The sequence below is a fragment of the Astyanax mexicanus genome, chromosome 3 (assembly GCF_023375975.1).
Source record: "Astyanax mexicanus isolate ESR-SI-001 chromosome 3, AstMex3_surface, whole genome shotgun sequence".
Classification (NCBI taxonomy): domain Eukaryota; kingdom Metazoa; phylum Chordata; class Actinopteri; order Characiformes; family Acestrorhamphidae; genus Astyanax; species Astyanax mexicanus.
This window is the reverse complement of record NC_064410.1, coordinates 62,649,399-62,671,264: the sequence shown is the minus strand read 5'-3', so window position 1 is coordinate 62,671,264 and position 21,866 is coordinate 62,649,399. Positions and strand designations below refer to the sequence as shown.

Here is a 21,866-nt window from a genome sequence, read left to right as displayed (position 1 = left end):
GCCTGTAATTTTCTCAGAGCACGTCTGAGAAAAACACGAACATGATCGTTCTGGACGAGAATAAAATCACAGAGGATAAAAAAAACTACCCCAGAACTCCCTGAGAAACTAATCCCATCTGGATAGAGCTTTACGCGCACACAAGTGGAATCAGCACAAAAAGTAATTGAATCAACACACTCAAATAGCATCTACACACACACACACACACACACACATCCTCACACATGCACAAGTCACATCAACAAACACACACTAGTGGCATCAACATACTTAAGTAACATCTACACACACAAGTGTCATCATCACGTTAACACACACAAACTAGTGGCATCAACACACACACATGCACAAGTCACATCAACCCACCTGCTAGTGGCATCAACACACACAGACATACACACACAAGTGTCATCAGCACAAAAACTAAGTGCATTAGCAGACTCAAATAGCACCTACACACACATGCACAAGGCACATCAACAATCAACACACTAGTGGTGTCGGCACACTTAAGTAACATGAACACACACAGGTGGCAACACACATGGATGCTAGTGGCACCAACATACACATTCAAGTGGCATCAACATGCACATGGCGTCAGTACACAAACCAGTGACATCAACACACAGACAAAAGTGGCATCAACAAACACACATGTGGATTTAACACGCACGTGGCATCAGTACACAAACTATTGGCATCAACATACACACTCAAGAGGCATCAACACACACACATGCAAGTGGCATCAACACACACACAAGTGGCATCGACATGCACATGGCTTCAGTACAAAAACCAGTGACATTAACACACACACAGTGGCATCAACAAACATACATACAAGTCACATCAACACACTTATGGCGTCAACATACACACTCAAGTGGCATTAATAGACACATGAACAAATCACATCAACACACACACACACACACACAGGTGGCAAAACACAAACTCAAGTGGCCTCAACACACACACATGCACAAGTCACATTGACATCAGACCATAAGCAGCTTCAACACACACAGAGACACACACTAGTGGCATCAAGACACACATGCAGGTCAGTGATTTTGCAGTGACTGCACTGGATTGTATTTAAAAGTTTCAAAGTACACACACATGCACAGTTTACAGAAACACACACTGGCATCAACCCACACTTAAGTGGCATTAGCACACACATGAGTGGCAACACACACAAACACAAGTGGTATCATCACATATATATTGCATTACATAAATAGATTACACTGAAACAGATGCACACAGTAACTTATGTGCTAGAGAGGCTGTGTGTGCATCGTCCTTATCACTTTAAGAAATATTTATCTATTTGATCTGAAAAATATCATAACATAATATAATTTTACTTTAATTTTCAATGAATATGACTAATTCTGCATGAATTAGAGAAGATATAAATCCAGATTTGATCTGAATTAAATGGTGTTAAATTTGCTGATTGTAGCTCTTCTCTGAAGTGGTGACCCGGCGAGCAGCGGTGCGAGTGTGTTGAGTGATGGTGCAGATGGGTGTGTGTGAAAGTGTGTGATGAACAGGCCGGGTTTAATCCTGTTAACCCATCTGGTTGGTTATTGGATTGAGTTTTTAAAGCGTAACGTGTTTCCTTCATGCCAGTTTTACACACAGCGCTTCCTAACGTCCGGAACACAGCCGGGACTCGGCTTTACAAAGCCAGGGGGCGGGGCTTCAGCCATGTTTATCATTTAATTAGAGAGGGAACCGCCCACAGGCCTGTACACACACACACACACACACTCCTATAGACAGTGTGCTGCTGCTGCTGAGGGGGGAAGAGTGATTGGTGTAATAGCAGACGAGCCAGCCTGCAACAGAGGCAATAACCTTTTCACTCACTGACCCAGAACCACCAGCAGCAGTGTGTGTGTGTGTGTGTGTGTATGGTTAGGGGGAGGGGAAGATGTTGAACATATGTCAGCCGTTGTCCTCAAGAGACAGAGGGTGAGAGACACAGAGAGTGTTGTAGTGATGTAGTGTTGCGAGTATCTTAATACTTATTATGAGTATATCGTATTTTTTGCACTATAAGGTGCACATCGTATTATAGGGCTCACTATCAATAAACGTCTATTTTCTGGTCTATTTTCATACATAAGGTGCACCAGATTATAAGGCACATTATATGCAACACTAGTAAGGAACAGGGGTCTCGCCACTGGGTGGTAGTCAGACTTGTAAAGCTAAGATAAGCTAAGTAAACAAAACTGTCAAAAAGTTAAATGAGTGCTGGATGTTAATCTACACACATTTCTCTCCTGAAAACTGTTTATTTGGGTGAGAAAAGTGCTTCCGTTTATTTACAGTAAGCTTAGATAGATTTCCAGATATCCACTAAGGCTGGGTGCAGCAGCATTAGCAGCCTTAGTGTTAGCCGCAGTTAGCGCTAGTGAATGCCGCCCGATAGCGCTACCCTGAGGAGCCCTGAGTGTTTTGGTATGCCAGGGTAATATTAGCTAAGTAAATGCACAGACTACAGTCTAACATACTTGCCTTTGAATGACGAAAGAGCTAGTGCTTAGTGCAGTTAGCAGCTAATGCTAATAATGCTCCAGCAGTGCTAGCCAAGGTTAACATTAGGATACAGGCCAATAATACCCACCTCTTAATGACGAAAGAGCACAATTGGCTTAAAACAGTGCTGGAGAACTTCACTGAAACTCCTGTATAACTCTGTACTTCAGTGGAGTGGCTTTACTGCTCCTTAATACCTGACTGGTAGAATTTATACATAAGGAGCACCGGATTATAAGGAGCTCTGATGATTTTTGGGACAATTAAAGGATTTTAAGTTCTCCTTATAGTGCGGAAAATACAGTACATTAACACATGGGTGCATAAACAATGTTCTGAATCACTGATTCCAATCTGCACTCAATTCCTGATCCGATTTACTCAGTGAGTCGACTCTACACTCTACACTCAACCCATCGTAAGTCTAAGATCCTCAAAGCATCCAAATATCACACAGATCACATGATCCCAATTCACAAAATATTAGCAAATTTTAAAGTTTAAATGTCTTCCAGCTTTTAAATGACAACTGGAAATCGATTAACCCCGATATTTTATTCATGCTTCTCCATTAACCAGCATGGAGGTGTTAAAAAGGTCTATCTTGCAAAGGTGTGAAAAGTATCTAAAGTACACTAAAGTATACTAAATACTAGAGTTTAATAAAATACTTCTGTAGAAGCTGAAGAATCAACCCAAGCTTTTTACTCTTGATTACTTAAAGTATAAAAGTAAAAGTAATGTAAGGGGAAAAAAATAAAGCCATTAAGAACAAAAGCTTAGGCCACGCCCACAGAGTTCTATAGTGCACTACCCCCCCTCTCCCCCAAAACAATTTTTTCTAAAAGCCATAATTACTACTATTGATGTAACGATCCACTTTTTTCAGATTTGGTCCGATATAAAACTGATATAAAACTGCCGATACTGCCAGTACAAATACAGATACTTTTAGTCTATTTTTAGTACTATGATTCAGATTACATAATCAGGCTGAAACATGTAAATGCATCCCATAGTAATTTATTTGACACACTTTATATACAATCACACAATAGTTTTATAGTTCAATTCGTTTCCTTTCAAATTAAATGTTTTAATTTTTATTCAATATTTAAATTTTTTGCACTGGTTGCGCAGGAGACTTTTATTTTGACAGGTAGCGTAGTGGATTAGCTGCAATGGCTAACCTCTAACCGGTGGTGCTAACTGTATCTCCGAGCTGAATTAATCACTGTTTTATGTTTTTTAATAACAGATTGATTTATTAGTGCTGGTTAGAGCGGGGAGGATCTGTGGTTTGATATTGGATGTGGATTATGGCTTTAGATTTGAGATTTAGTTACTTATTACATTCACAATGCATGAATGCATTTGTCGGGCCGATGCTAGGCTAGCAGCTAGCATAATCAGATTCACTCTATCTGGATGGAGAGATTTATCTGGATAGGGGTTTTATTGAACAATGAGAAGCCGGAATGAAAACCAGCTGAAATGAAACAGGAGTAACAAGACTGTTTTTACATTACATTACATTTGGCAGACGCTTTTGTCCAAAGCGACTTACAATAGTGAAGTACAGAAATAATAGAAGTTATAGGTAAAAACATCCTTAGACAGGGCTTAAAGGAGGTCAAAGGGAAATAATGGGATAGAGGAGTGAAGGAGGGGAAGAAGGAAATGAGATTAGAGGTTAGTTAGAGGTGTTAGGAGAGTAAGTGCTCTTTGAAGAGCTCTGTCTTCAGGAGTCTATTAAAGATAGTGAGAGATTCTCCTGATCTGGTAGTAGAAGGTAGTTAGTTAGAGGTGTTAGGAGAGTAGGTGCTCTTTGAAGAGCTCTGTCTTCAGGAGTTTATTAAAGATAGTGAGAGATTCTCCTGATCTGGTAGTAGAAGGTAGTTAGTTAGAGGTGTTAGGAGAGTAGGTGCTCTTTGAAGAGCTCTGTCTTCAGGAGTCTATTAAAGATAGTGAGAGATTCTCCTGATCTGGTAGTAGAAGGTAGTTAGTTAGAGGTGTTAGGAGAGTAAGTGCTCTTTGAAGAGCTCTGTCTTCAGGAGTTTATTAAAGATAGCGAGAGATTCTCCTGATCTGGTAGTGGAAGGTAGTTAGTTAGAGGTGTTAGGAGAGTAGGTGCTCTTTGAAGAGCTCTGTCTTCAGGAGTTTATTAAAGATAGTGAGAGATTCTCCTGATCTGGTAGTAGAAGGTAGTTAATTAGAGGTGTTAGGAGAGTAAGTGCTCTTTGAAGAGCTCTGTCTTCAGGAGTTTATTAAAGATAGTGAGAGATTCTCCTGATCTGGTAGTAGAAGGTAGTTAGTTAGAGGTGTTAGGAGAGTAAGAGCTCTTTGAAGAGCTCTGTCTTCAGGAGTTTATTAAAGATAGTGAGAGATTCTCCTGATCTGGTAGTGGAAGGTAGTTAGTTAGAGGTGTTAGGAGAGTAAGTGCTCTTTGAACAGCTCTGTCTTCAGGAGTTTATTAAAGATAGTGAGAGATTCTCCTGATCTGGTAGCAGAAGGTAGTTTGTTAGAGGTGTTAGGAGAGTAAGAGCTCTTTGAAGAGCTCTGTCTTCAGGAGTTTATTAAAGATAGTGAGAGATTCAGATAATTGTGTGAAAATGTAAATAATTTCTGCAGTAAAATATAGAGAAACATAGAGTTAAAAATCATAAAGCATACAGCAAACACACACTTTAAAAACAGTCTGTATAGAAGACAGTAATGTGGAGTAGAGTGTAAATGTGAGGGAGAGCGAAAGTAAGGAATAGAAGTGTAGTTTTATTATGTGCAGCTGTGTGCTAGTCTCTTAATTACTGCTCAGACATATAAAAACTATTGCTATAATGTGTGTGTGTGTGTGTGTGTGAATGAGAGACAGGTGGAGTTACTGTATAACTGCCTTAAATACTCATCATAGTTTAATAGACACAAAAACAAGACAGAACAGTTTACTGTCTTACCACTGCTACCACTCCTCTGTGTGTCTTTTTGTGTGTGTGTGTGTGTGTGTTTGTGTGTGTGTGTGTGTGTGTGTGTGTGTTTGTGTGTGTGTGTGTGTGTGTGTGTGTGTGTGTGTGTGTGTGTGTGTGTGTGTGTGTGTGTGTGTGTGTGTGTGTGTGTGTGTGTGTGTGTGTGTGTGTGTTATGGCTGTTTTTGATGTGGTCGTATTTACACTGTTGTTAAAGCAGTAGACGGCAGCATTGTACGTTTAATATCTCTCTCTCTCTCTTTTTATCTCATTTCCTTTTCTCCTGATGTCTTGTGTATCTCTCTCTCTCTCTCTCTCTCTCTCTCTCTCTCTCTCTCTCTCTCTCTCTCTCTCTCTCTCTCTCTCTCTCTCTCTCTCTGATTGTGATGATTATCTGTGATTCTCTAAATTATCTCCTATTATCTTCATTTTCCTCTGTATTTAAAACACATAAAACCAGACCTGAAAAACAATGAGAGAAATGAGGGAAAATGATCCAAATTACTGCATTAAAATACAATAAAATACAGTATAATACAGTATAATTAAGATGTAATTCAGATGAGTTTGGTAGGAAATTATACACAGCTCTATTACTCTATTATACACAAACAAAAAGTACCAAAAGTTATATTATATAATAGCACAGGGCTGGACTGTAAAATCTTATTCAATACAATATGATACAATTCTGATATTGAAATTAACTATATAACAGTATAAACGTCACCGTCTTTACTGTACATTTTCATGATACAGAGTATTTATCATATATTGACACAGACAAAACACTCCCGTATATAATCCAGTGATTTATATTTAAATTTTGCAATACATTAAAATATATATACAGCTTAGGAAAAAATCAAGAAACCGCATAAAATGATGAGTTTCTTTGATTTTACCAAATTGAAAATCTCTGGAATATAATCAAGAGGAAGATGAATGATCACAAGCCATCAAACCACCAAACTGAACTGCTTGAATTTCAAAAGCAGTGTGTAAGACTGGTGGAGGAGTTGAAAATGATGCCAAAATGCATGAAAAAAAAACTGTGATTAAAAACCAACCAGGGTTATTCCACCAAATATTGATTATTTCTGAACTCTTAAAACTTTATGAATATGAACTTGTTTTCTTTGCATTATTTGAGGTCTGAAAGCTCTGCATCTTTTTTTTTTGTTATTTCAGTCATTTCTCATTTTCTGTAAATAAATGCTCTAAATGAGAATATTTTTATTTGGAATTTGGGAGAAATGTTGTCTGTAGTTTATAGAATAAAACAACAATGTTCATTTTACTCAAGAATAAACCTATAAATAGCAAAATCAGAGAAACTGATTCAGAAACTGAAGCACTCTCTTCATTTTTTCCAGAGCTGTATATATATCATTGTTTTTTCTCTTCTGTATCACAGATAGATTTGTTAGGGCTGGTTAATAGGTCAGCTGCATGTGTCAGTTTTATAACTGCGAGAGTGTGTAAAGATAAACTGCTCCTCTTAAATATCAATACTGTATTATCCAGCCTGTGCTCCTCGGAGCCGGTAGGTGAGCAGGTCACGGGTTCTCTGACCGTTCTCTTCTGACCTCCGTCAGGCTGGGTCTGGACCCCAAGCTGCTGACTGAGATTCTGAACATGAGCTCGGGTCGGTGCTGGTCCAGCGCCTCCTATAACCCCGTCCCCGGAGTGATGGAAGGAGTACCGTCTGCCAACAACTACCAGGGAGGCTTTAGCACCACGCTAATGGCTAAGGTATGACCTCAAACGGAGTGAAGACTTTATTTGTCCTTTAAAAAAGCAGATCATGGATCAATTAATCTGATGACAAATATAAATTAAGAAGACAAAACATTGGGACAGTATGAAAAATACAAATTAAAAGCTCAACATATTATTATATTATACCTGCTTCTACATTAAATAAAAAACTGATCTCACCAGCTCTATTCTATTCTACCAGTTTCAGTCCCTTTCAGAAGGAGCCATTTAAAGGCTCTGACACTTTTATGCAAATAATACGCTGTTTAATGCAAACAATAAGCTGTTGTTTGTGCTAGTTCATGCTTAACTGTGATAAAAGCACAAAACTCTTTATTTGAGTTATTTGAAACTTCTTATAACATCTCCATCATCTGCTGACTCGCTACGGGCAGTAGTTACAGATCCCTCCCTCAGACAAAGTCTGCTGGCTAATCCTGCTGTGTACTGTCTGAGGTTCTCAACCAGCAGACTGAAATGGAAACGTATCTTTTCTTGGTTTATTGTGATGTCAAAATAAGGGAGGAGCATCCAAAAGGCGCATAGAAGCAAATGATTCCTGATACCAAACTCTTTCGGCTGATTCACACTTTTTTTTTTTCACTTCTCGCTTCCACACTTTAATTATCTCGTTGCCACGCCTTAGGATCTCGTTACTACGTCTTAATAAGTCGTTGCCACAGCTTTCTTTTTTTGTATGATGTCACCTCAGGACAGGGGTCAGCAATTAAGTTTGGCCGCGGGCCAGATATTTTTTTTGTAAAATGAAGTGTAATGGGATGGAGCTACAGACTAGGAAAAGCTCTCCAGCCCAGAGGGTTGTTGAACCCAGTTGCAGAACAGTTGATCTCAAAGCAGGTAAACCCAAGAAGAAAGAAAAAAATAAATAAATTAACTCACCACTCCACACGCGGGATCCAACCCGTGTCGTCAGGGTCACGTTCCAATACACTATCACTGCTCCAGCTAGTGAATTGGGACGCGGCCAGGTAAAAAAAAGCCCTTATAAGGAGATAGGGAGCACAAGAATAAGAGGAAAAACGAGAACAAGCGGAAAATAAAGTCACGTCGAGCACGACCGAGAGACAGACAGGGGAGGAATATAAACAAAAGCTCACCAGAGAAGCATTTTATTCATAATTTTTTTTATTATCGTTTATTCTAGTTTAAACAAACAACCTCACGGACCAGATGTTTAATGCTCACAGGCCACCTATCCCTGGCCTATGTTTTTTAATGACATTTATTATTGTGTATAAAGCTATTGCGTAATAATCACAATACAGCAAAAGTAACAAATCAAACTGTGATTATTGTGATGTTGAGCAGAATGGTTGCACAGCCCGTAAACAAACAAAAAAACATATATAAACCGCACCGTTAAAAATGAGTCTCATGTTCAGATAATTAGGATCAAGTTCATAAAATAAATTTAAGAAAAGACCTTTTAAAAAATTATGATTTTTTTTTTCCTTTTATTTTTCTTTTTTTAGGACCTTGGTTTCGCCCAGAACTCTGCAACCAGCACTCGGACTCCGGCTCCTCTCGGATCCCTGGCTCACCAGATCTTCCGCACCATGTGTGCTCGCGGCTACGCTAACAAAGACTTTTCCTCCGTGTTCCAGTTCCTGCGTGAGGAGGAGGAGCAGTAGATCCGGGCCCTCTGATTGGTGGATGGGCCTCGTGGTGGGAAAGGGAGTAGTCGTCGTTGTGGTTGACCAGTTTAGTGTTGATACGCGTTTCTACGTCCAAAAGGGAAAGTTTGGTTAAAGGTGTTTCTGTGCATTGTGTAGTAGCCTTACGATGATGATGATGATGATGATTATGATGAAGATTATGAAGATTTAAAGGCTCTCCCCCACCTCTGATCCTCTGCATTTAGACCTGATCCTGAACCTGTGAGTTAAACCGATAAACCAGTGATGACGATGATGATGTCGGCCATTCTGATTGGCCAGTTTTGTCCTTTACTCACCTGTATAAGTTTACAATCTGTTCATTCTCATTGGAGGAAGCCACCAAACTCCGCCCCCATTGGACAGATCCTCTGAGCCATAAGTAGTGACTCCTTTTTATCTGTGAAATATACCTCAGGCTGATTCAGCAGAAATCTGCATGTGTTACATTTACAGGATTATGCATGTTAAACACATCTCTGCTGTGTTTAATACAACAGAATAATGCAATCATAACGTTTCTCTCTTTTCTCTCTTTTCTCTTTTTTTGTCTGCTTTTGCTGAGCCAGGGCCAGTAATGTAGCATGGTGTTTTTACATATTTACTTCTTTATTTCTTATATTTGCTGTTAAAACTGACGGTTTTGGCTTTTTGCTGTTGTCTATGGAGCCCCAGTCTAAGAAGAAAGAGTAAAAAAATCTATTTTTCTCCTCTAAATAAAAGAGAAAACTCTTAAAAAAAAATCTGTTTTATTGTGCATATTGAGTGTACATCCAAAGAGCAGGCTAGAAAAAGTAAGTGTTTTTTTTCATTGTTTTAAAATGTTCTGTATTATAGATTAATACTAAACTCATCCAGACTATAAAGAAAAACATCCGGAATTATTTATTAAACAGCTCAGTTTCCTCTGCTGAGAAGAGTTTGTTGGACACGTCCAGGTAGCTGCACCGTTACAATAGCAATCCACCAAAGTCAGAGCTCACCTGTCTCTTAAAGGGAATGATGAGCAAGAGACACTCTGATTGGTTTGTTTTCCGTTATGCCCAAAACAGACCTATTTTTGCATGAATGAAGTTTTTTTTGTTGATCCTGAAGTGTTTGCTCACTCGTTCTGGCCGGTTGAGGACGTTTGTTTGAGGACTTTGTTTCTTAACTCAGAAGCTGTTCGGGTTTGGTTGAGGACGATTGGTTGAGGATGTTTGGTTAAGGACGATTGGTTGAGGACTTTGTCTCTTAACTCAGGAGCTGTTTGGGTTTGGTTGAGGATGTTTGGTTGAGGATGTTTGGTTGAGGACTTTGTCTCTTCAGAACTCAGAAGCTGTTTGGGTTTGTTTGAGGATGTTTGGTTAAGGACGATTAGTTAAGGACTTTGTCTCTTAACTCAGGAGCTGTTTGGGTTTGGTTGAAGACTTTGTCTCTTAACTCAGAAGCTGTTTTGGTTTGGTTGAGGACGTTTGGTTGAGGATGTTTGGTTAAGGACGATTGGTTGAGGACTTTGTCTCTTAACTCAGGAGCTGTTTGGGTTTGGTTGATGATTATTGGTTGAGGTTGTTTGGTTGCTGACTTTGTCTCTTAACTCAGAAGCTGTTTGGGTTTGGTTGAGGACGATTGGTTGAGAACGTTTGGTTAAGGACTTTGTCTCTTAACTCAGGAGCTGTTTGGGTTTGGTTGAAGACGATTGGTTGAGGACGATTAGTTGAGGACGTTTAGTTGAGGACATTTGGTTGAGGACTTTGTCTCTTAACTCAGAAGCTGTTTGGGTTTGGTTGTGGGCGTTTGGTTGAGGACATTTGGTTGAGGACTTTGTTCTCTTCAGAACTCAGGAGCTGTTTGGGTTTGGTTGTGGATGTTTGGTTGAAGATGTTTGGTTGAGGGCGTTTGGTTGAGGGCGTTTGGTTGAGGATGTTTGGTTGAGAATGTTTGGTTAAGGACGACTGGTTGACGATGTTTGGTTGATGGTGTTTGGTTAAGGACTTTGTCTCTTAACTCAGGAGCTGTTTGGGTTTGGTTGAAGATGTTTGGTTGAGGACGTTTGGTTGAGGACGTTTGGTTGAGGACGTTTGGTTGAGGACGTTTGTTTGAGGACGTTTGTTTGAGGACGTTTGGTTGAGGACGTTTGGTTGAGGACTTTGTCTCTTAACTCAGAAGCTGTTTGGGTTTGGTTTGGTTGAGGACGTTTGGTTGAGGACGTTTGGTTGAGGACGTTTGGTTGAGGACGTTTGGTTGAGGACGTTTGGTTGAGGATGTTTGGTTGAGGACGTTTGAGGACTTTGTTCTCTTCAGAACTCAGGAGCTGTTTGGGTTTGGTTGAGGATGTTTGGTTGAGGACATTTGGTTGAGGACTTTGTCTCTTAACTCAGAAGCTGTTTGGGTTTGGTTGAGGACATTTGGTTGAGGACTTTCTCTTAACTCAGAAGCTGTTTGGGTTTGGTTGAGGACGTTTGGTTGAGGACTTTGTCTCTTAACTCAGAAGCTGTTTGGGTTTGGTTGAGGATGTTTGGTTGAGGATGTTTGGTTGAGGACTTTGTCTCTTCAGAACTCAGAAGCTGTTTGGGTTTGTTTGAGGATGTTTGGTTAAGGACGATTAGTTAAGGACTTTGTCTCTTAACTCAGGAGCTGTTTGGGTTTGGTTGAAGACTTTGTCTCTTAACTCAGAAGCTGTTTGGGTTTGGTTGAGGACGTTTGGTTGAGGATGTTTGGTTAAGGACGATTGGTTGAGGACTTTGTCTCTTAACTCAGGAGCTGTTTGGGTTTGGTTGAGGACGATTGGTTGAGGATGTTTGGTTAAGGACGATTGGTTGAGGACTTTGTCTCTTAATTCAGGAGCTGTTAGGGTTTGGTTGAGGATGTTTGGTTGAGGATGTTTGGTTGAGGACTTTGTCTCTTCAGAACTCAGGAGCTGTTTGGGTTTGGTTGAAGACTATTGGTTGAGGACGTTTGGTTGAGGATGTTTGGTTAAGGACGATTGGTTGAGGACTTTGTCTCTTAACTCAGGAGCTGTTTGGGTTTGGTTGATGATGATTGGTTGAGGTTGTTTGGTTGCTGACTTTGTCTCTTAACTCAGAAGCTGTTTGGGTTTGGTTGAGGACGATTGGTTGAGAACGTTTGGTTAAGGACTTTGTCTCTTAACTCAGGAGCTGTTTGGGTTTGGTTGAAGACGATTGGTTGAGGACGATTAGTTGAGGACGTTTAGTTGAGGACATTTGGTTGAGGACTTTGTCTCTTAACTCAGAAGCTGTTTGGGTTTGGTTGTGGGCGTTTGGTTGAGGACATTTGGTTGAGGACTTTGTTCTCTTCAGAACTCAGGAGCTGTTTGGGTTTGGTTGTGGATGTTTGGTTGAAGATGTTTGGTTGAGGGCGTTTGGTTGAGGATGTTTGGTTGAGAATGTTTGGTTAAGGACGACTGGTTGACGATGTTTGGTTGATGGTGTTTGGTTAAGGACTTTGTCTCTTAACTCAGGAGCTGTTTGGGTTTGGTTGAAGATGTTTGGTTGAGGACGTTTGGTTGAGGACGTTTGGTTGAGGACGTTTGGTTGAGGACGTTTGGTTGAGGACGTTTGAGGACTTTGTTCTCTTCAGAACTCAGGAGCTGTTTGGGTTTGGTTGAGGATGTTTGGTTGAGGACGTTTGAGGACTTTGTTCTCTTCAGAACTCAGGAGCTGTTTGGGTTTGGTTGAGGATGTTTGGTTGAGGACATTTGGTTGAGGACTTTGTCTCTTAACTCAGAAGCTGTTTGGGTTTGGTTGAGGACATTTGGTTGAGGACTTTGTCTCTTAACTCAGAAGCTGTTTGGGTTTGGTTGAGGACATTTGGTTGAGGACTTTGTCTCTTAACTCAGAAGCTGTTTGGGTTTGGTTGAAGATGTTTGGTTGAGGACTTTGTTCTCTTCAGAACTCAGGAGCTGTTTGGGCTTGAGGTGAGCTGGAGGATTTGGGTGCGTCTGCTGATAGTAAAAGTTGAATATAAGGAGTGAAATTTGTAAGAATAACAGACGTTTCCCTCAAAACATCCAGACAGCGGTCAGCGGCGTTACGCAGAGAGAGAGTGCCCTCGCCGTGCCTCCTGACATCTGCAGCTCTGCCTCCAGCTCTGCGGTTCACTCGCTTTTCCATTGTTCTGTTAAAAAACCCAGATCCAGACAAACCCAACCACACACACACACACACACTTACACACACTCTTCAAATCATGCCCTTATTTCCAGCATCACAATCAAAAGCAGAAAAGCAGTGTGTTTAATAGTGTTGTGCTCCTTCATATTGTGTGTTTTTATGAATCTGTCGCGCTGTTTGTGCAGTCGACACTCAGACAGACATGCCGGCCCAGTCTGAATTAGCCTAGCGCTCGTTAAAAACGCTTTTATCTCCTGCTTTTAATTGCAGGACTTAATTTTACGGCCAGCGCTCGTGATGTGCAGTTATGTGGCTGCAGTCTCAGACGGTCCTACGCACCATAAGTGCGCTAATGGTTTAACTGGGATGGCTAGTTGTTAACTGGGAGTGTTGGGTTGTAACTGGTTGGGTGTGTGTTTAACTGGAAATTATGGTGCTAGCGCTATATGCTAACGGCGGTGTGTCGGCTTTAAGCTGGAGATTGAGCTCCAGACTGGAAGTTGATGCATTCATTTATTTATTTATTTATCTATTTTTTACACCTGTCCAGAAGGTGTATAGTTTTGGGCTATTTAAAGTTATGCTCATTGCTATCTTACACCCAGCCAACAGTTTGTGTTTTCACACTTTGGGCCTGAATTGTTTAAACAGCAGCAGAGCTTCTGAATATATCTACACTGATGGGCGTGGTGTTCTGGAAATGAGGTGTGTTCAGGTACATTTCTGGAGTTTTGCTTGTTTATCTTGGTAACAGAAAACACAGGAGCTCCACTGACTGAATACAACCCAGACAGACGCCAACAGTCAGACGTTCATCGCTATTTCAGCAACTTTTACATCAACAATAAACAGAATAGTAAATAAAATAACATTGCTGTTCCCGTAAATGAGCTGCTGGAGCTCCTTCACAGCGTCAACCAGCAGCTCAGTTTCCTCTGCTGAGAAGAGTTTGTTGGACACGTCCAGGTAGCTGCACCGTTACAATAGCAATCCGCCAAATCCGTCAGAGCTCACCTGCTTCTACTCTTAAAGGGAATGATGAGTAAGAGACACTATGATTGGTTTATTTCACGTTACACCCAAAATTAACCACACCCATGATTATTTAAGAGAATTCAAGCTGCACATGATGTACTTTTCCCGACGTTACGATAGCAAAGACACAATGACACATTGTAAATCAAGCTGCACTGTGCATGGCCTCAAATTATTACTGGTATCGTTGGTTTTGGATCCTTTTAAATTAAAAGTATTGGGTCATAATCAGAAAACTGTGCCTTTTTCCCTCAAAGTTGTCAAAAGATAACTTAAGATTAGTATTTTTCTTAAAATATTTATCATTTTATAAGACTCCAGACTACACAGAAATCTATGTTTTAGCTTAATTTATCACTTTTTATTTCCTGTCATGCATGCGTCCAATGGACAATTTCAGTTGGAAATGTTAATGTTGTTCTTCTTCAGTTTCAAACATACATTTAGATTTTCTAAAATAATTTTAATGATAATTTACTGCAACAGGGTGAAGTAAAGCTTAAACAATGTTAAGGTTGTGATGTCACTGATGATGTCAAAGGTTACTTTCTGACAAAGTGGACAGGTGATTGTTGGACAATGAGGTTTAAATACCTTTGATATTTTTTATAAAAAAACACTAAATTTTATTTAAAAAAAAAAAAAAAAAAAAACACCTTTAAGGATCCAAGTGGTCCAGCGGTCTAATGTGCTGCCACTATGAATGGGAGGTCGCATGTTCGTATCCCGCTCATGCAGCTTGCCATCAGCTGCCGGAGTCCTGAGAGAGCACAGTTGGTCTTGCTCTCTCTCTGGGTGGGCACAGTACAGTAGGTGGCGCTCTTTCTTTCCCCTCATCATTCCTAGGGTGATGTGGATCAGTACAAGGCTGCGTCTGTGAGCTGATGTATCAGAACCGAGTCGCTGCGCTGCTTTTCTCTGAGCGTTAGCGCTGTGATGATACTCGGCAATGCTACAGCATCAGCAGCAGTTCAGAAAAGAGGCGGAGTCTGACCTCACGTGTATCGGAGGAGGCGTGTTCTAGTCTTCACCCTTCTAGGGTCGCAGGCGCCAATGGTGATGGGGATGCACAAATCCAAATTGGGAGAAAAAAATGGGAAAAATCTAAAATAAATGTAGAAAAACAAAACACACCTCAAGCTTTTTACTCTTTAAGTAAAAGTACTGGTTTCTAAACTACTTAAAGTATAAAAGTAAAAGTAATGTAAGGAGTCCTATAGTGCACTACCCCCCCCCCCTCCCTTAAACACATTTTACTAAAAGCCATGATGACTATAATGTTAAAATATTACTATGTTAATGTTGATAATATAATTTTCTGCTGCATATACAAAACATCCAATACACCAAATATTGATTTCTGAACTCTTAAAACTTTATGAATATGAACTTGTTTTCTTTGCATTATTTGAGGTCTGAAAGTTCTGCATCTTTTTTTTTGTTATTTCAGTCATTTCTCATTTTCTGTAAATAAATGCTCTAAATGAGAATATTTTTATTTGGAATTTGGGAGAAATGTTGTCTGTAGTTTATAGAATAAAACAACAACGTTCATTTTACTCAAACATAAACCTATAAATAGCAAAATCAGAGAAACTGATTCAGAAACTGAAGGGCGGGGCATGTGCAGGTGTGATGGATCACAGTATAAACCAATAGGGAGTGGGAATGGTATATGTTTATACTTCTCTACATCCAATCACAATCAGATTCACTCTATCTGGATGGAGAGATTTATCTGGATAGGGGATTTATTGAACGATGAGAAGCTGTAACGTAACGTAATGAAGTATTTGTACTTCTGTAAGTTAATTGACTCCTCTGTTATCAGGTATTGTGTGTTGAGTGTATTGTGAGTCTGGTGAACCTCAGGTCTATATTGAAGGCCCGCTGCTGTTTTCTCCATTATCCTGAGCTGGATTGCGTCTGGAGCGGCCGGCGTTTGACTCATGTTTACAGAATGAGCGGCGTGAGCGTCTCAGACGGTGTGCTGTCCAGTCTGACCTCAGGACTGCGAGTGCCGAGCGTCAGCCGCGCTGAGTGTGATTCATATTCGGGTTTTAATTTGGCCCTGTTTACAAGGGGGCTGCAGCGAGCTGCGGTTCCCTCATTAACAGCACTTGAAAGTGGCTATAAAGAGAGCAGCGGTGAGGCCGGCCCGCACTGACGTCTGTACACCACACACACACACACACACACACACTCGCACAATTACTGCAACAAACACTTCTACACACACGTGCACACGAGCAGTCAGCACTTCAGAACCTGGACAAATAGCCTCACTACAACACACCCTGTCATGTAGGATCTTCTCAATAACACTCGTGAGCTCTACAGATAATGTATTTCAGATCGAAATACAGTATCGTAGACTTTTGTTGTAGTAAAACATGATAAATAATTCTTATCTTTGATGAATAGCACACCTCCGTTCTCCCACAGCGTTCAGAGATCCAGAAATTTTAACAGTTTATCCTATGCGGGCTATGCGGAGTCTATATATATACATGTACATATATGTCTATGTTATTATCAGTACAGTGATGGTGGTGCTCGGAGCTGAAGTTAGTAGTATTATAGGATGTAAACAGTGTTTTTAATAAGCTTCTTCTGCACGTTTTAAGTTATTAATGCCTGGTTTTAAATATCAGAGCTCTCCGGATTCTAGTAAGGAGGTGTGGAGCTACTTTGAGCTGGATAACGGTGGAAAAAGTGATTTATCAGGGTAAATTATGCCCCGTATCTCCCAGTCTGAAGGGTGTTCGGATAAACTGTTACATTTCTGGATCTCTGAACGCTGTGGGAGAGTGGAGGTGTGCTTTTCATCAAAGATAAGAACTTTTTATCATGTTTTACTCCAACAAAAGTACATTTTACACTGGAGTTCTCCTTTAAGTAGACATTTAGGTTATCTATACTTTACTGGAGTGATAATTTTCATTCATGGTTTCATTCCGGCTTCTCATCGTTCAATAAAACCCCTATCCAGATAAATCTCTCCATCCAGAATCTGATTGTGACTGGATGTAGAGAAGTATAAACATTTACCCCCCCCCAACAAACTCCAGCAAGATAATAGCAGTCGTATTTAGTCTAGTATGAAGATGATCCGTGCAGAGACTCGAGAGAACTCCAGATAAACTCCAGTCCAACTAAACTTCTTTAATATATTTACATTCATTTACAATGGGAATAAATGCAGCTGAAACACTAGAGAACAGCCTAGTGCAAATCCCAAAATATATTATCAACATTAACATTTTAATATTTAACATTATAGTCATTATGACTTTTAATAAAATGTGTTTTGGGGAGTGGGGATATTATAGTGCAGTGGTTCCCAACCTTTTTCTTCAGGGACCCATATTTTTACCATTATAAGCTTTGGTGACCCAACATACCCCCCCCCCCCCCCCCCCCCCCCAAAATGTAAAAGATGTAAGTGTATAATTGGGTTGGGGGGGGGGAGGGGGGTTAGAAATGACAAATAAAAACTGACATTTACTATAGATGAATAAAATAAACACGTAAAAAAGGAAAAATTGATACATAAAACATAAGGAATTTTTATCTTATGAAGAAAAAAATAATTAGATCAATAAAATAATACAACTATTTAAAATGAATAAACAATAATTTATATAAAATAAAAACAAACAAACAAAAAAAAGAATAATATCAGTTTCAGTTTCAGTTTCAAATCAGTAAAACAGCTCACCAAAACCTCAACCTGTCCAAATATTGGACAATAATTGATTAACTTTACAGGCCCTCACTCATTTTCATTTATTTAACTAAACTGAGTTTTATATTCTTATATTATTATATTCAGCCTCGCGCTGACTTCAGCTCCGCGCTGCCGGAGAGAGAGAGAGACAGAGAGAGCGCAGCGCAGCGCGGCGAATTTTGCTTACCCTAGACTATATATAGTATTAAAATTAAACCCCTTAAAATCAAGAGGGCTTCGCGACCCATCGTGGATCTTTGGCGACCCATAGGTTGGGTCGCGACCCATAGGTTGGGAACCACTGTTATAGTGCACTATAGGACTATAGGTGGTGTTGGAAAAGTGCCAAATATAATAGAATAAATCAAAATGCATTTCATAATACACAAATTACAAAGGATTTTCTAAATAAAAAACTGATACAGAGGTGGAACATGCAACATGACAATGACCCAAAACATTTAAGCAAATCCACCATTGTAAAAGAATGTCTCAAAAATGAAGAAGAGACCAATCAAGCACATTATGACCACCTCCTTGTTTCTAAGCCCAATGTCCATTTTTTTCTGCTCCCCCGATTAAATATATCTGTATTTCTGTATCTGTCTCTCTACATGCTTTATTATTCTCCTCTTTACCCTCTGTTCTTCAATACCTTCTTTATCCACTACAGTTTCTTATTAGTTTCAGTAAGACAGAAAGCCTTTTTTAACAGGATTATTTTATATCAGTAAATGCTGAACTTCTGCTGGTTGCTCTCTGGTGTACACATGTGAGGAACTTCACTCTGCATCAGTGGAGAAACTAATAAGTGAGGTCAGATTATATCCAGCTACTGGTTTAGTTCAGGTTTTTATCTTTGACTACGTTTTCCACTCACAAAAAAAACCCATTACAAAACAGCTGCTTCAACATGTGCATTTTTCCACACATACAGTATATGGACAAACGTAGCAGAACACCTGTTTATTCATGGTTTTCAAACAATCCAATATATATATTCTTTAAAATGAACATAATTTACCTCTTTTACACGAGTTAGAATAGGTCTATGTTCTATACAAAACATGTTCATGCAGTTCTTTACACATAAAATCACTTTTACATAATGATACAGATAAAGATCTCACCAGCTCTATTCTTCACAGTTTCAGTCCTTTTCAGAACGAGCCATTTAAGGGCTCTGTCACTTTTATTCAAATAAGCTGTTGCTGTCCATTGGTTACACTTTGCTTTTACCACAAGTTATCTTGTGCTGAATTAGTTGATGCTTAACTACAATTAAATCTAAAAGCAATGACCTGCCAGAGACAGAAGGTACAGATCCCTCCCTCAGAAGAGGTCTGCTGGCTAATCCTGTTGTGTACTGTATTTTATAAGTAGATACAATATTGAACAAAAAACCCGAAATATTGCAATAGTGCTGGGATAGCAGGGTTTCTGCGGGTTCTTGAAAAGTCCTAAAATGTCTTAAATTAAACGTCTTAAATTTACTGTAAATTTGCGGTAGGTATTACATTTTTAGGTGGTGCATTAAATGCCAGTGGGGAAAGCACACACTAACATTAGTGTTGAGTTACTGGGGGAAAACTAAGGTTAGCGGAGAGCTAGCTAACATTACTGAGGAGAGAACTAAGGTTGGTGTAGGGCTAGCTAACATTAACCGGGAGACAACTAAGGTTAGTGGAGTTAACATTAGCGATGAGCTAGATAACATACTAACATCAGCGGCGAGCTAGCTAACGTTTCTAAGGAGAGAACTTAGTGTAGAGCTATCTGACATTAGCGGAGAGCTAGCTAACGTTATTGAGGAGAGAACTAAGGTTAGCTGAGTTATCATGAGCTAGCTAACATACTAACATTAGCGGAGAGTTAGCTACGTTACCGGGGAGAATAGTAGGGTTAGCGGTGAGCTAGCTAACATACTAACATGTTCTGCATCACAGTGGAAAAAAATTGGAGAGAAAAAAATTATAACAAAATTTAAATTTTCAATACAATAAATTATTTTCTACTTATTAAGTGATGACTACATTTTTGAAGTCTTAAAAATGTCTCAAATTTGACTTTTAACCCTTTGAACTCTAGGCTGTTTCTGTGTGTTTTTTCTCCATTTTTGTTTTCAGTTCCTCCTTCAGGTCTTATAATACAGTAATTATATCAGACAGACACATGCCCTGATCTCTTTTACTCCAGAACACATACGGCTGCTCAAAAATATAATCATTTAAAATGTAATAGGAAGCAGAATTGTTATATTTTCCTGGAACTGATCATGTTTTGCTCAAAATATTAACAAGCGCCTGCTTGTTTTTGTTTTTTTTTTTACTTATTTTTGAATGTATAGACTTTAAATATATTCACACCTATGATATCTTTTCAAAAATGGTTAAACTAGAGTGTTTATGAGTTAAAAGCATAAGAATATTGATCATTTGAGTTCATTACATAGATTATTATCTATTACTTTGATAAAATACATGGAGAAACAGCATCAGGCGGAGTTATTTTATTTTTCCTGATAATCAATAATCACACCTGTAGGATACATGTAGATACTAAAAACCTGACACTCAGAGCAGCCTATACCTTTCAGTATTTTAATCAGGACACACAAAGAAAACTACTGTATATACAAAAATTTAAACTTTTTTTTTTTGTCTAAATAAATAAAAATTTAGTTTAGCTCAAAATACGTCCTTAGTAAAAATAAAGTAAAATAAAAACTATATAAAGTAGTGCGCACACCATACCTAGTTATATCCATCCGTAGGGTTATAAGGCTCTTCTCTCATATGCTTGGAACTCCTGATGAGTGCCAGTTCCATCATCCCTGTTGAAACAGAACGTCAGAATAAGACCTGGAGAAGCTCCAGAGCTGGGTTTTAGAGTGAGGGGTTGGGGCAGGGTTAACATATGGAGCTCCGCTGGGCGTCGGAGGTATTTTGCTTGTTACATGATTGTTTCTCGGCACTTTAAAGGTGCTTAAGATGATTAAGTGGGCGAGGGACACCAGATTAGCCAATTAGCCGCATCCCTCGACACCTCCTCCTGCACGTGCATGTCTGGCGGCGGGGGGTGTGTATGAACGGGTGTGTATTTATGTATGTATGTGTGTATGTTTGTGTTGTAAGTGTGTGTTGTAGGGGTCAGGTGGAAAGGCCTACACTAATTGCCCTCTCCCCAGTGTGTCTATAAGTGTGTGTATGTGTCTATAAGTGTTTGTATGTGTGTGCAGACACACTCCTGTGTGGCCGGCTCTAGAAGTTCATTTACAGTCTCAAATGATTTCATTATCTCACCATAATAACCGGGACGCCGCTGCCCTGCTCTTTAGTACGTAACATTTAGCGAGAGGAAGAAGATGCATGACTTCCTGCTAAAGGCTTAATGTTAGCGGGTGGAGGGGGAGCAGCTAAATGGGCTTTGATCCAGTTTTTTATTTTTTTTCCCTGCATTATAAATGAATAGTGAAGTGATCCAGACTATAAGGGAACACATAAGGAATCATGTAGTAACTTAAAAATGTTAACGGACTAAATCTATTGTTTTTTTCATTCATTTTAAAATGTGTAGTTATGCTCCGGTGATCTGGTATAACACTGCTTTAGTCCGGTGGAGGAGTGGTGGGCAGGGAGAAACGATAGGTTTTTAGTCCTTGCGCATGAATATTCATACATGTAATACATGGAATTTAAAATAAAGACATTTTTACACTAATAACAGTCTTTGCAATGTCAAATGTTACTTTACAACATGTGTAATAATGCCCTGCTAAGTGCAGTTCAGCCACTGATGTAGTCTTAGAGTCTCTGTAAAACACCAAATCCAACGGAGATCATATTTAAACCTATAGATACCTATAGATACTTACACACAGAGGTGGGTAGAGTCCAGATCCAACTGTTCTAAACATCTAAACACCTACCTATCTCAATTGTACTTGGCTGGTGGTGTTTTTCCTCCATAGACTAATTCTAACCATTTGTTTCTTAGCTCTGAATTACTGGGTAAAGTATATAAAC

General features: G+C 39.5%; 2 protein-coding genes across 3 annotated transcripts in view; both read left to right on the top strand.

Moving 5' to 3' along the window:
* The window catches only part of hibadha (3-hydroxyisobutyrate dehydrogenase a), a 40,411-nt gene extending 30,937 nt beyond the window's left edge, over positions 1-9,474 (top strand). The window contains exons 7-8 of the mRNA XM_049476006.1: positions 7,126-7,282; positions 8,782-9,474. Coding sequence (XP_049331963.1) covers positions 7,126-7,282; positions 8,782-8,940 — 316 coding nt within the window. The 3' untranslated portion in view covers positions 8,941-9,474. The remainder of the gene's footprint in view (positions 1-7,125; positions 7,283-8,781) is intronic.
* The window catches only part of wu:fc38h03 (acetylcholinesterase collagenic tail peptide), a 761,412-nt gene that overhangs the window by 299,363 nt on the left and 440,183 nt on the right, over positions 1-21,866 (top strand). The gene's annotated exons all lie outside the window — the stretch shown is intronic.